This window comes from Raphanus sativus, chromosome 8 (genome assembly GCF_000801105.2).
Source record: "Raphanus sativus cultivar WK10039 chromosome 8, ASM80110v3, whole genome shotgun sequence".
Classification (NCBI taxonomy): Eukaryota; Viridiplantae; Streptophyta; class Magnoliopsida; order Brassicales; family Brassicaceae; genus Raphanus; species Raphanus sativus.
The window spans coordinates 4,404,220-4,418,015 of NC_079518.1; the positions used below are offsets into that span (position 1 = coordinate 4,404,220).

A 13,796-nucleotide genomic window follows, 5' to 3' on the forward strand; every position below is an offset into this window, starting at 1 on the left:
CTCTTCATCCATACGTGACACTTTATAATAAATTAATAATCAAGGGTTGTTACCATTCTAAAAATTTTATGTGTTTTTTCCTCAAAATTGATGAAGTTGTCTACTAAGAAATAGTCTTGATGCACACCTTAATGGTTATCAAGTTTATGCATTGAGGACATAGCAAGCTACATTCTCATCTGCCGGCTGATATATGTCCCTTTCTCGAAGTATTAAAGATATATAAGACAACACAAGAGTAACTGTGATAAACTAGAAAATTGTGGAGCCATGGCGGTAATTGAGACTCTCGACCTAGAGATCCAAGTGAACATGCCGGCCGATAGATTTTTCAACAGTTTCAAGAATAAAGAAGGAAGTTTCACAGACAAGACAGAAGCAGTTTCCATTCATCATGACGATACCAACTCCAACTCTTCGATTCAAATCTGGAATCTCATCGTAGGTATATGTAACTAATTGTTTGTATTTTTCAGATTCTTGAAAAAGGGGTTCCTCTTCTTTATCGAGTTCGTGTATTTTCATTGGTTACTTTGGAATCTTGGATTTATTATAGATGGAAAGATGGAGCAGATTAAGGAGAAGACAGAGGTTGATGAAGAGAACATGTCGGTTTCTTTCTTAGCTATGGAAGGAGATGTGTTAGAGCAGTACAAGAGCTACAAGATAACACTTGACGTTGTTCCTAAAGATGATGGAGTTTGTATTGCCAAGTGGAAATGGGAATACGAGAAGCTAAACGACGGCGTTCCTCCTCCTACCAAATATGTTGCCTTCGTTGCAGATTACACGCGTGACCTCGAGACTAGGTTGTTGTCTGAATCATAAACATCTCACTACCGTCGTCTTCGAGTTTGCTTGTTAAAATAAAATCAAATCTTGTTATCCAAGGATCTTTGTTTTGGTGCCTCTTGGGACTTGTTTACAGTTTTTAATAATGTATGACCTTATCATACTTGAAATAAAATCTGATTAAAATCTTGTTTTCGGACAACATTTTTAGAATCATTGAGTTTAGATTTAAAATAGAGATAATTGGCACCTATAGGCAAAATATACCCTCTAATTGGCCATCTACTATTATTTATGAGAAACCAATTTTTGTGACTAAATTACCCCTACACATTACTCCTCGTATACTGCGCTAGAGTCTGATTCTTCTGACAATGTGGCAGATGCCAACTCTCCTGCTATGTCAGATTCATCTTTTACTTTTCTCTTTCTTCTCTGCATAAATCTTTCAAAAAATTAATGTAAAATAATTATAAAAACAACTAAAACCATACAATTTAAAAATTGAAATGAAAATCGCCATATGAGTCTTTAGTTTTTTATTTCTTTTAAAAACCTCTTTAATTTGAACGTCAAAATTTTTAATTTTTAATCAATGGAATTGTTACACAACAAATATTTACATTTGCTTTAAAAGCAGCCGGGGAAGGTATGGCAATCTCTGAGTTCCTTAGCTTTGAGTTTTCCAAGGAGGACAGTTCATTTAAAGTTTGTAATGTGTCATGTTACAGGGAATCCTGTATTGGCTAAAGAAGCTGCTGCAGTCACTATCTGGGCTATCACCCAAAATGTTGACTGCTGCAAGCACTGGGTAGGGACTCAACTCTTTTGTTATCCCACATATGAGTTATTTGTGACTGGGTTCTTACTTTTTGGTTCAACAGGAGAATCTATATAACGACAACCTGGAAACTAGTGTCACTGTTCTTAAAAAGCTCATAGACGAGTGGAAGGAGCGTTCTGTCAAGCTGACTCCTGCTGATACCCTTATTCTCAACCGAACAATGAAGAGCTTGAGGCTAAAGGTTTTGGAACTAATTATATAGTTCTGCCAATGATTAACTGTTAATACCGATTTTAACACTATGCTTAACTAAAACTACAGAACGAGGAAGCTCTTGCTGAGGGAGGAGCCAGTGGTAGAAGCCAGTCCCTGTACAAAGATGCAGACAAATGCTGCAAGGTGATCTCTGGGAAACTCTCCAGCGGCAGTGGCTGCATCAAAGGTATAGCTGTCGCTGCAGCTCTTGCTGCTGCAGGTGCTGCTACTCTATCTGCCAACCCTTAGGCTATAGCCGAGCTGAAAAACCAGATGGAGTCGTGGGACCTCAACAAATTCACCGAGTCAGTAATGATAGCTTTTAAGAACTAAAAGTAAAAAACACATGGGTGGTGACGATAAGCTAAAGAGAAAGTAAGTCTTCCTTATCGTATGGGTTTAGAGAAGTGTTTAGAAAAAGCTTTTGTCTTTGTGTATGCTCTCTGATGACAAAAGTTTTTGAAAGGTGAGCAGAGGAATTAGGAGAGGGTAGGGTGATGAGTGAGAGAAGAGGTTTCTATCTGTCTTTATAATCGGTTGTATTTGGGGGAGTTTTGTTCAAACAGAGCTCACAAGTTGTAGTAAGGTGTTGAGAATGTTGTTTTCTAATTTGAGAGATAATGGCGGTTTTATGTTTTTTTCTTAACCTTTGTGGGAACAATAAAAGTTATATTTCACTTTGCTCTTTATGTTAAGCTAGTACTTGTCATTGGTTTGGACATTATTCTCTTTTACATCAAGACAGAAAATTTCTTTTACTCAGTTTGCAGGGACCGATCAGTCCTGGCCTCTCTGAACTTGTAGATCACTTTCTACAATGCCTTTTGCCTATTTGTTAACCAGAACATCCTGAAACCTGCAGTGACACATCTCCATTTTCAGCCAGATGCACACTGTCAAAAAGTTCTTGAGCTCTAGAAAAGACTTCAATGTATAGTGTAAGGCTGTAAGCCACTAGTCTCATCATCATTCACTATTTTGAGGTCAGAGGTTTTCTGAGGCGAGCCATTAACAATTTGTACAAACAAAAAACCTGAAATGCAAATGCAAGTTCAAGATTAGTATGTTGGATGGAACTGATAAATACCTGTAACTAAACATCACACGAAACATTGTAAACATTCCTTCTGAATCTAAATCAGAATGCACACAGCACTCACGTCACAGGCTGCCTGTAACAGACACAGGACTGTAGCAGACACAACACCTCAATATTAATTTTAAACTCAACATCACTTAACCGTAACATTAGACCCGGTTTATCAGCCTCTTAACCAAACCGGTTTATTAGGCTGAAAGAAAGAAAAACATCGACTAGATTCGTCTTCAGTTTATCATCTCTCTCTCTCTCTCTCTCTCTCTCTCTCTCTCTCTCTCTCTCTCACCCAGCGACCTTCAGACAGAAGTCCCGTTCGAGTTTGTGATGTCACTCTCCGCAGTAACTTCCACCGTCGGCGTTCTCGAGCTCCCTTGTTCCCGTCTATCACCAACCTCAACCAATCAAATCAAGTTCCTCACTATCTTAGCCAAAAGACAACCTAGAAGAAGAAGACGCGACCTCTCCTCCTTCACCCCCTTACTTATCCACTCAAATCATCATCATCTCCTTCACGGTCCCTCCAAACCCAAGCCCAAATCCATTTTTCATCGTCCCCACTGTAGTGGAGAAGCTGAACACTCCGACACCACTGAAACAAGTTCTAAAACTTCTGTAAGTTCCTCTCTTTGTGTTAGTAATTTGGAACATAAAACATTCGATTTTGTAGCTTAAAGCTTGATTCTTTTTTCATTTTAATCCCTACAAGCTTAGGTTGATGATAATGAAGAAGCGAGGAGAAGCGAAAGCTATGTAGCCCTGTTCGTACGAATGCTCGGTTTAGACAACGACCCTCTCGACAGAGAACAAGCCGTAGAAGCGCTGTGGAAGTACTCTCTAGGCGGGAAGAAATGCGTCGACGCGATAATGCGGTTTCACGGCTGTTTGAACCTCGTCGTCGCTCTTCTCAAGTCCGAGTCCAGCTCCGCCTGCGAAGCTGCTTCAGGGCTGCTACGGTCTATCGCTTCCGTGAATCTGTACAGAGAGCTGGTCGCTGAGAGTGGAGCGTTGGAGGAGTTAACCGCTTTACTGAGCAGACCTTCTTTAGCTACAGTGGTAATGATTTTATTGATTGTAAAGTATTATACTTTTTTTGAGCTTTATGATTTGTTTGTTAACAGGTGAAAGAACAAGGGATATGTGCTCTGTGGAATCTGACTGTGGATGAAGGAGTTAGAGAGAAAGTTGCAGACTTTGATGTCCTTAAGCTGCTCATTGGTTTCCTTGAAGATGATGATGTTAATGTTAAGGAAGCAGCTGGTGGCGTCTTGGCTAATCTTGCACTTAGCAGAAACAACCATAAGGTTATGGTTGAAGTAGGAGTCATACCTAAACTGGTAAAGACCTTTTGTTTTTTTTTTATGTTTCTTGATTAGAAATCAAACATCGATATTGATCTTCTTTGCCGATTACAGACGAAACTGTTGAAAGGCGATAACAAAGGGTCTAAAGTGATTAGAAAAGAAGCGAGGAATGTGCTTTTGGAGCTAGCTAAAGATGAGTACTACAGGATTCTTGTTATTGAGGAAGGTGTTGTGCCTATTCCCATTATTGGTGCAGATGCTTACAAGTCGTTCAGACCGGATCTTTATTCCTGGCCTAGCTTACCTGACGGTATCAAGATCGAGCAAACGGCAAAAGCTCCTTCTAGGTTCGGTGCATCTGAGCTGCTCCTTGGTTTAAACGTTGACGAGAACGTCGACGAAGTGGATGAAGCCAAAATGAAAGCGATTGTTGGGAGGACGAACCAGCAGTTCCTCGCTCGGATTGGAGCTATTGAGTTCGAGAAGGAGATCAAATCTGAAGGTCCTGAGAAATCACAGCAGCAGCAGGAGCATCAGCTTACTCTGCTTCCTTGTGTAGATGGTGTGGCTCGTTTAGTGTTGATTCTTGGATTGGCAGATGAAGTGGCTGTGTCGAGAGCAGCAGAGTCGGTTGCTGATGCGTGTATCAACGAGGAGATGAGGGTTTCGTTCATGGAAGCTGGAGCTGTGAAGCCTTTGGTTCAGCTCTTAGCTAACAACAACAGAGAGGGGGTTAAGATACCTGTCATCCGTGCTTTGAAAAACTTATCTCTTAGGTACTTGTTTGTTTTGCAGTAATCTCTTGATAGGAGGTTGTGATTATTACTAACACTTTTGATGTATAAATGCAGCCGCACTGTTTGCAAGAGGATTGAAGCTGAAGGTGCTGTACCGTTTTTCATTAATCTTCTGAAGCAGCCAGAGATCTCACTAGGCATTACAGAACAGGTCTGGCTTCGTTTTTCTTTTCTCTCTTTCGTTTTTTTTATGAGATCTTTGTCTAATCATTAGTGGACACTGCGTTGCAGATTCTGGATGTTCTTGCTCACATTTTAGATCCTAGCAAGGAAATGGAATCCAAGGTGTGTTTATTATTCTCCATGTGTTAACTAGTGCTGTTAGTTTGGTTGCCGCAGGTACTTGCGGCAATAATTTTCAAAAATCTTGTTTCTTTGATTGACGCCGAGTCCTGAGTCTAACCGCCGCGGCTGAGTCTGCGTCTGTGAAACGAACAACAACCAAATGAATAGACGCAGTCGCAGATGCAGCCGCAGCTGCGGATACCAGAACCTGCGGCAACCAAATGAACAGCACTATTGTCTCATCCTTTCTCAATTGGCTTAAACTGTTTTCTCTTATATGCAGTTCTATGAAGGACCTGTGAACGGATCAAAAGCAGACTCCAGGTCTGTCTTCTTCTCTCTCTCTCTCAGCTCGTTCTGTTTTGCTGTTTTTTAGTAAGTATCAAATGCTCAGTATCTGTTTTAATAAACAGAAAGGAAGCTCTGGACGCTGCTGTTATCTCTCGCCTCGTCCAAATTGCTAAAACAGCCTCTCCTAACCTTCTAAGAAAGGCGATATCCGTCATCGAGTTTGGTACGGTCATTGATCCAACCATGGACACGATCATCTCCGAGGACATCACAGCTGTTCTTGACGTTGCTCTCCATCAGAACGTCCTTGATGGTACGTCCTTTTAATACAAACACTTTATAACAAACAACAACATAGGAAGAGTTTTTTTTTTGATCAAAATGCAGAACCTGAGGATGAAGCTGAGGAGTTAGAGAAACACTTGCTCAAGCTAGAAGAAGCTGGTCTGACGATCTCATCCGCTTCGAGACTACTCACAAAACTCCTCGACTCCGAGTCGTTTCGCAAAACAGTGGACACGACGACGCGCTTCGAGGAACCGCTGAGGAAGATCCTGAGATCGAACCTCCCTCTACACTACAAAGACTGGGTCGCCTCTTGTCTCGTCAAACTCACCTCTCTCTCTCCATCTCTCAGCAAACCGATCAGCGTTGAGGTGACTCTCTACAAGACGATCCCGAGCCTGGTGGAACAAATGAGCTTCTCCTCGAGTCCAGAGGCGAAAGAAGCAGCGGTTTTGGAACTGAACAAGATAGTCTCGGAGGGAGTTCCGGAGTCGACGCAAGCTCTCGCTTCGCACGGAGGGATCGAGCCGCTGGTGAAGCTTTTAGAGGAGAGGAACGAGCGGTGTGTGGAGGCGAGTTTGTCAGTGTTGTATAACTTGAGCATGGACAGTGAGAACCATCCGGCTATTATGAGAGCAGGAGCTGTGCCTGTGTTGAGACGGATCGTTATGTCTCAGAGACCACAGTGGGAGAAAGCTTTGAGGTTACTTAGAGATTTGCCTGTTTGAGAGTGAGTTGTGTTCTTCTTGAATCAGAGCGGTCTCTGTGTTACTTAAAAGTCTATTCAAATATGAGAATAATTGCCTCATTATCGTATTGCTGTCAGTAAAAAGGTTAAAAAAGACAAGAGACACGTTCCACATAACGTGAAAAAAACGCTGAGCCACACGTGTCGCGGTCTCGTCTAGTTTAAGCAAACTCTCTCTCTACACACAGCGTTTATCATCACACTCTCTTCTCTTTCTCATTCCCTCTTCAACACAGGCTCAAATCCAATTCCGAATCTCTTAAACGGATATGGCTTTCAAAGTTACCCTCGTCTCAACATCCCCTATCGATGGCCAGAAACCCGGAACCTCTGGTCTCCGTAAGAAGGTTCGTCGATCCAAATCTCCCTCTGTAAATCGAAACCGAAATCGAGCTCGATCCGATCTGTATAGAGTTTTAAGTGAGATCAATCATATAGGCGCATTTCATTTCGATTTGTATCCATGCATTGATGATCCATATGATTATGCAGATGCGTAAATGATCAAAAACTGTGCAGATCTTCTTCGTTTCTGGATCGGTTATTACCTTTTGATTTGAGTATATATAATTGGGATGAATGTTTTAACATATAGAGCTTGACGGTTACGTGTTTGCGTTGATGTGGCATGGTGTAGATTTGATCTGTGTATAATCTTTCTCATGAATGCTGAAACTAGAGAAAGAGCGTTATTATATATGTGATTCAGATCTCTGTTGAGTATTGAAAGATCTTTGGATTGGATAACCAACTTAAATATATGAATCCACTCTCCATTGTTTGGTCTAGTCAGTCACTGCAGATATGATCAAGCTTAGCATCTTTTGGTTGTCTCTCATTGGTATTGTGGTTTGTGTAGGTGAAAGTGTTCAAGCAACCTAATTACCTGGAGAATTTTGTGCAAGCAACGTTTAATGCTCTTACTCCTGAGAAAGTCAAAGGTGAGATTTTCTTTTTCTTCTCGTTAGATATACAGTTCTTAGGCAGATATCTTCTTGTTTCTAAAAGTTAATGATTTTTTTTTTGTTTATCTGTGCAGGTGCCACGCTCGTGGTCTCTGGTGATGGTCGTTATTACTCAAAGGATGCTGTTCAGGTAAATGCAATGTGATTTCTTTTGTCTTCTTAATCTGGCTGAGTGTGTAATCAGTGTATTCCGTACTTCACATATGAAGAGGATCTCTATAAGTTGGCTAAGTCTGCAACTGTTTATCTGGTGCCTGCTATTTCAGATGACGAGTGTTTCGAGCTTCTCATTCAAATTTTTTTTTTTTTTCTATCTGGACAGATCATAATTAAGATGGCAGCAGCTAATGGTGTACGACGTGTGTGGGTTGGTAAAAACACTCTGATGTCAACCCCTGCTGTATCAGCTGTGATTCGTGAAAGATCAGGGGCTGATGTGAGATTTCTTTCTCTTAACGTCATCTTTGTAGTGATATTTGAATGTATGAGTGTAAACTGTGTTGAGAGACTTACTCCAGTCTCTGGTTACAGGGATCGAAAGCAACTGGAGCATTTATCTTAACAGCAAGTCACAACCCTGGTGGCCCTACTGAGGTGCGTTCTGTCTCTATTGTGCTCTGCCCCTTTTTGTTTAGCTGCTTGTCCTGTATTCATCTATTGTCTCATATTAGTTAATTATATATCTAACTCGATAAGACTAATCGTTGACTCCCTGCCTCTTATACAGGATTTTGGAATCAAATACAATATGGAAAACGGAGGGCCTGCTCCTGAATCAATCACTGATAAGATTTACGAGAACACTAAAACAATCAAGGAGTACCCAATAGCAGCAGATCTACCCAATGTATCTAAACATTCCTCTCAGTACAACATTTTTTCCATTCTCTGTATTTTGTTTCATTCAACGTTGATCTGGTCTCTGTTTGTAAATGCAACAGGTTGATATTTCTGCAGTTGGTGTAACCAGTTTTGAGGGTCCTGAAGGAAAATTTGATGTTGAAGTTTTTGATTCCGCAGATGACTACGTTAAACTAATGAAGTGAGTCTCACTCAATTTGAGAGCATGATTCCAGAATATGCTCCCGAGTTTATGGTATCTCTATGTTTTTTTCTAAAATATTTTCTTGCTTCCTTAAGGTCAATCTTTGACTTCGAATCCATCCGGAAGTTGCTTTCATCTCCAAAATTTACGTTCTGGTATGCAGTTTAGTTTAGTTCCTCAAACTCTTACATTTGAGCTAAGTTTGCTGACATATATTCCATCGGTTTAATGTTAATATTTTGCTTTATTTTTATGAAGCTATGATGCCTTACACGGCGTTGCTGGGGCCTATGCACATCGCATCTTTGTGGAAGAACTCGGTGCGCAAGAAAGTGCCTTGTTGAACTGCGTACCCAAGGTCTTGTTTTTTTTCTAACCAAGAAATACTATTTCCTTAAATGATTACAAATAGACATCCAACCTCACCATTCACCACAATACAACATTTTTAGGAGGACTTTGGAGGAGGCCATCCGGATCCCAATCTGACCTATGCTAAGGAGCTTGTGGCACGAATGGGACTAGGTAAATCCGACACTGGAGTTGAACCTCCAGAGTTTGGTGCCGCTGCTGACGGTGATGCAGACCGTAACATGATCCTTGGTAAAAGGTAGCATACTAATGCTCTTAGATACATGCATACTTGGAACGGGTTTACAAAGTAATAATTGTATCTCTTTTTTTTGTAGGTTCTTTGTAACTCCTTCGGATTCAGTTGCCATAATTGCTGCAAATGCCATTGGAGCCATACCGTACTTCAGCTCTGGTTTGAAAGGTGTTGCAAGGTATTATACATGCAGACGTCTTTTTTTTTACTTCTACCTGATTTATGTGTACACAACCCTTTTAATATACCTTTGCCGCGTAATATTCAACTTGCACTACTTATTTTAGGAGCATGCCGACCTCAGCTGCTCTAGATGTCGTTGCAAAAAGCTTGAATTTGAAGTTCTTTGAGGTATGTATCAACATGCAACCTCTATATAGCTTTCCTCGGAACACTGTAAATTTGATAACATCTCTGATAAAATCACATATCAGGTTCCAACAGGCTGGAAGTTTTTTGGTAATCTGATGGATGCCGGGATGTGTTCCGTCTGTGGGGAAGAAAGTTTTGGAACTGGTTAGTTTCTATTTCCACACTCACACGTCTGTAAATAACTTCAAAAACAAAATCTGTACGGTTCTGAAAAAAGATGTTTCACAGGCTCCGATCATATCCGTGAGAAAGATGGGATATGGGCAGTTCTTGCGTGGATGTCCATACTGGCTCACAAGAACAAGGATAGCATTGACGGTGACACTAAACTGGTGATGGTTGAAGACATTGTCCGCCAGCACTGGGCTACCTATGGCCGTCACTACTACACTCGTTACGACTACGAGGTAACAAGTTGCTTAGTTTAATGATTGTATTATGCGGAACAAACAGCAAAAACCCTTTTGTGATATCTTGAAATGTGTCCCCAAAGAATGTGGACGCAGGTAAAGCTAAGGAGCTGATGGAGCATTTGGTCAAATTGCAATCTTCAATTCCTGAAGTCAACAAGTAACGCACGCTTCCACTTCTCTACATACCTTCACACTCATCAGTTTGGTACTCTGTATTATTCCTTTCTAATCTATTCCTCTCTTTTGATTTGATTCAGGATTGTGAAAGGAATCCGCTCGGACGTGGCGAATGTCTCCAGTGCGGATGAGTTCGAGTACAAAGATCCAGTTGACGGATCTATCTCAAAGCACCAGGGAATCCGTTACCTGTTTGAGGATGGATCACGACTTGTAAGTCCCATCTTTTTTTTTTCTTCGGTTTCGGGTCTCTTTAGGCGTATCAGCTAAGAACAAAGGAAGAGATAGTCATAATACAACACATGTTTAACATTTGATTATTCCTGACTTGTTCTATCTAAAATAAAATGAAGGTTTTCCGTCTGTCTGGAACTGGCTCGGAAGGAGCAACCATCAGACTCTACATTGAACAGTACGAGAAGGATGCTTCTAAAATAGGACGAGAGTCCCAGGAAGCTCTGTCTCCTCTGGTCAGAAACCTTTTCAAATATCCCTCCATAAACTAAAACCAAAAGGGGTTTGCTCTCATTGTTGTTTTGATGTGTTGTGATTGACAGGTTGACATAGCTCTGAAGCTGTCCAAGATGGAGGAGTTCACTGGCCGATCAGCCCCCACCGTCATAACTTAAGAAGGCAACGAACCCAAATCATACACTTCTGTCTTGCGTCTAACGGGATACACTTTCTGTTCTCTCACTATGTGAAATAATAATGTCTCTTGATAACTTCATATTTTCTTTTCGGAATCTTGAACAATCCTGCTTGCCGAGTTCCTGAATTATCGTGAAGAGCTTTATACGTGTATGGATTTTGTCTTTCTCGGTTTTGTTCTCTCTTGTTTTACATCTATTACTACATGATATAAGATTTTGTTATTATTGCAAGTTTAATCTATTTACATAAACTTTACTGAGACCTCAACATGTTGAGGTTAGCCTCCAAGTCGGAAAGTTGAATTTACCAGATGTAACCAAGAAGAATAAATACAACAACACAATCTTTCGTTGTTTTGTGCCACACAATTTAAAACAAATAATCTGAGTTAATTCAGCTAGTTATATAAAATGGTTAGGCCTTCTTGGTTGCACATTACATCAATGGGCCTCTCTCACTCTCTCTCTCACAGACATTTTTGTCGAACAGATGGTGTTCCCTCGTAAACAGTTACCGAACTAATTAAGTACTCCCTTTTTTTTTTTTTGAACAACAATTAAGTACTCCCTAGTCCCTAGCTTTGTTTTTTCCGACTAATAGGAGCAAAACGAGACCCTAGCTGAGTGGTGTGAGTGAGAGCGAGAAACATGGAAGGAGTTGAGCTGGAACTAGAGAGAAGAAGCAAGTTCTTGAACAGCTTGATACAGCAGAAGAAGAAGGCTAAAGAGGAGCAGGAGCAGAAAGACGAGTTCAATGTCCGAGTTCGAGCTTCCGACATGCCTCTGTCAGTGCAAAACAGAGCCTTCAGTTTGTCCGTGAGCTCTTGAATGCTACTCCTGGAAAGGCCGACAACAAACGACTCGCTCTCGCCCTTAAAAAGGTTTACATCTTTTACTTCAAAAATCGCATCTTTTATTCGCATCAGGTACTGTGGAGTTAGTGTTGACACAGAATCAAGTAGTGTGCGCTAGCTAATTCTATTTGGGTACTAGGGCTACGTCTCAATTCGCATTCTTTCTGTAAACTCTGGTCTCATTAGGTTGCATTCATTTTTGTTCCATTGTTGTGTTTTCCGTTTGTAGTAGCTTTTGTTAGTCCACTTAACTTGGCTTATTGCGAGGATGATGATGATAGTATGCATCTCTTTGTGATATAAGTCTTGGAAACTGGATGTTCTTTACTGCCTGCTTATTGAGATGGTTGTTTGAGCTGACTTTAGAGCCATGACTTGTTTCTGTGCTGTTAATGTCCCCATGTGATTGTACATGGCTCAGGTGTTTACTTTTGAATTTGTGAAGTTCCTCAATTCCGCATATTTGAATAGAGGTAGTAGAAGGCATTATGAAAGTTGCAAACTCTTAGTGATCTTAGTGGAAGGAGAGAGGGTTTAGATTGGTTTCACAAAGTGGTTTAAGTATTTTAAAAAAAATAAAAAATCAGTGTTCTTATCTGTTAGCAGAGTCGCTTTCTGTTTGTATCAGTGTTTACTACTCTCTGAAGTCGGTACCGTTCTTAGCTCTAATGATTGGTGTCCGAGTCAGTTTCTATTGTTATGACTTGTACCTTTCTTGTGGTTCTCTCTTATCTCTTCGTTTTCTTCCAACTTGAGATTTTGTTCAAATGTATCAGATGTATATACACTTTACTTTTGCTCTACTCATGAAACAAAAGTTCCTGTCTGTTCTTACCATTGCAGGACTTCGATTCTGCATATGGCCCTGCATGGCACTGCATTGTTGGGACCAGCTTTGGTTCATACGTGACTCATTCCGTTGGAGGATTCATATATTTCCAGATCGACAAGGTTTATGTTCTTCTATTCAAGACTGCTGTGGAACCTTTAGATCACCAATGAGAATGTTGATCATGTATTATTTATTCACGCTATTTATTTTCAAGTTTGATGTGTTAATCAATCTCCTAGACAAAATCTTTGATGCAAATCAAGAATAGGTTTGTTATTCGTGTTGTGTAATTACAAACGAACTTTGTTATGTTCTTTAGAAACTTCTCTTTTCTGGTACTGAGTAAGTTATTGTAAGAACTCATCCACAAATTACAAACTAAGAAGAGAAAGTTAATTAGGGTCATAATCACCTATTTTTGGTGGACAAATATATAGAATCTCAAACAACATTATAACATTCAAGTCGTAGGCAAATATCAAAAGCTTCAAATGATGTTTTTATATATACATTATCCCTTCTATTAATACAAATTGACCGTGGTTCCCTCCAACTTCTCTCTCTCTCTCTCTTCACATCACACAACATTTAGCTGGTCCCTTTGGATCCGCCCTAGCTTCCTCGGTACCTGGAGAAACAAGACTTCGATTAGAAGCCTGATGGTTCCAAGACTTTATCATAAAACCGTGTTACAGAACAACCTTCCGGGGGTTGAGCTAGCTTGCGGTTATGGGAAGTCATCATTTCTTTTTTCAGCTTAATCAGAATGTCCTCCATTGTGTATTCTCGCCGCCAGTTAGCGAGCATAGGGAAGAGGCTCGGTTCAACCTGATTCATACATTTTTCGTTATACATTATACCATCAAGGATATCAGTGAATGAAGTGGGAGAGCTTACCACTCCAGTTTCAGGGTTGACACAAGCCATGTTGATCCGGGTCTGGAACCTGACAGTTGGTGGACTTTCAGGGTATTCTTGCCACAGAAGAGCTTCAGCTGGAAGATTTTCCCTTCGTATGCATCTGTTATTCGTTCATCACCAAGCCAAACACAAACACACCATCAATCTTCTCAAAAAACCAAACCCATAAGCATACATACAGCAAGCAATTTTCTTTCTTGTGCTAAGCTTTTACCCAATAGTGGTCAAGAAATGTAGCCAAAGACCATTTGTAGTAAAAGCAACATATCCAAAACTTATAGATCATTTCAACTACTTACGTTAGAAAAGTGAGATATGAT

At 40.5% G+C, this 13,796-nt stretch overlaps 4 protein-coding genes and 1 pseudogene across 5 annotated transcripts; 4 read left to right on the forward strand and 1 right to left on the reverse strand.

Annotated features, from left to right (window-relative positions):
- Nucleotides 1-31: 31 nt before the first annotated feature.
- On the forward strand, nucleotides 32-921 carry LOC108834851 (MLP-like protein 328). The gene is made up of 2 exons (XM_018608172.2): nucleotides 32-445; nucleotides 557-921. Exons 1-2 carry the CDS (start codon nucleotides 271-273, stop codon nucleotides 826-828), a joined length of 447 nt encoding a protein of 148 aa, XP_018463674.1. The 5' UTR covers nucleotides 32-270; the 3' UTR covers nucleotides 829-921.
- Nucleotides 922-3,178: 2,257 nt separating this feature from the next.
- On the forward strand, nucleotides 3,179-6,700 carry LOC108822588 (uncharacterized). Of its 2 annotated transcripts, none has more exons than XM_056993148.1 (9): nucleotides 3,179-3,542; nucleotides 3,642-3,983; nucleotides 4,049-4,264; nucleotides 4,343-5,007; nucleotides 5,083-5,179; nucleotides 5,260-5,313; nucleotides 5,597-5,637; nucleotides 5,727-5,917; nucleotides 5,992-6,700. In XM_056993148.1, the coding sequence occupies exons 1-9, from the start codon at nucleotides 3,255-3,257 to the stop codon at nucleotides 6,615-6,617; spliced, it is 2,520 nt and encodes an 839-aa protein (XP_056849128.1). In that variant the 5' UTR covers nucleotides 3,179-3,254; the 3' UTR covers nucleotides 6,618-6,700. The 2 variants fall into 2 exon arrangements, with proteins under 2 accessions (XP_056849128.1, XP_056849129.1); XM_056993149.1 differs by having other exon boundaries at nucleotides 3,404-3,542; nucleotides 3,637-3,983.
- Nucleotides 6,701-6,762: 62 nt separating this feature from the next.
- LOC108822590 (probable phosphoglucomutase, cytoplasmic 1) lies at nucleotides 6,763-11,100 on the forward strand. Its single transcript, XM_018595706.2, has 18 exons — nucleotides 6,763-6,984; nucleotides 7,497-7,578; nucleotides 7,677-7,732; nucleotides 7,925-8,038; nucleotides 8,134-8,196; nucleotides 8,330-8,449; nucleotides 8,544-8,644; nucleotides 8,743-8,802; nucleotides 8,906-9,005; nucleotides 9,100-9,257; nucleotides 9,337-9,432; nucleotides 9,542-9,605; nucleotides 9,689-9,770; nucleotides 9,855-10,033; nucleotides 10,120-10,196; nucleotides 10,297-10,429; nucleotides 10,570-10,686; nucleotides 10,774-11,100. Exons 1-18 carry the CDS (start codon nucleotides 6,907-6,909, stop codon nucleotides 10,843-10,845), a joined length of 1,752 nt encoding a protein of 583 aa, XP_018451208.1. The 5' UTR covers nucleotides 6,763-6,906; the 3' UTR covers nucleotides 10,846-11,100.
- A 178-nt stretch (nucleotides 11,101-11,278) lies between these two features.
- On the forward strand, nucleotides 11,279-12,893 carry LOC108822098 (dynein light chain 1, cytoplasmic). Its single transcript, XM_018595118.2, is given in 3 exon segments — nucleotides 11,279-11,680; nucleotides 11,683-11,750; nucleotides 12,567-12,893. Coding segments are annotated over 3 exon segments (390 nt in total). The 5' UTR covers nucleotides 11,279-11,517; the 3' UTR covers nucleotides 12,726-12,893.
- A 58-nt stretch (nucleotides 12,894-12,951) lies between these two features.
- On the reverse strand, nucleotides 12,952-13,643 carry LOC130498796 (ubiquitin-conjugating enzyme E2 variant 1A-like; annotated as a pseudogene).
- Nucleotides 13,644-13,796: the final 153 nt, after the last annotated feature.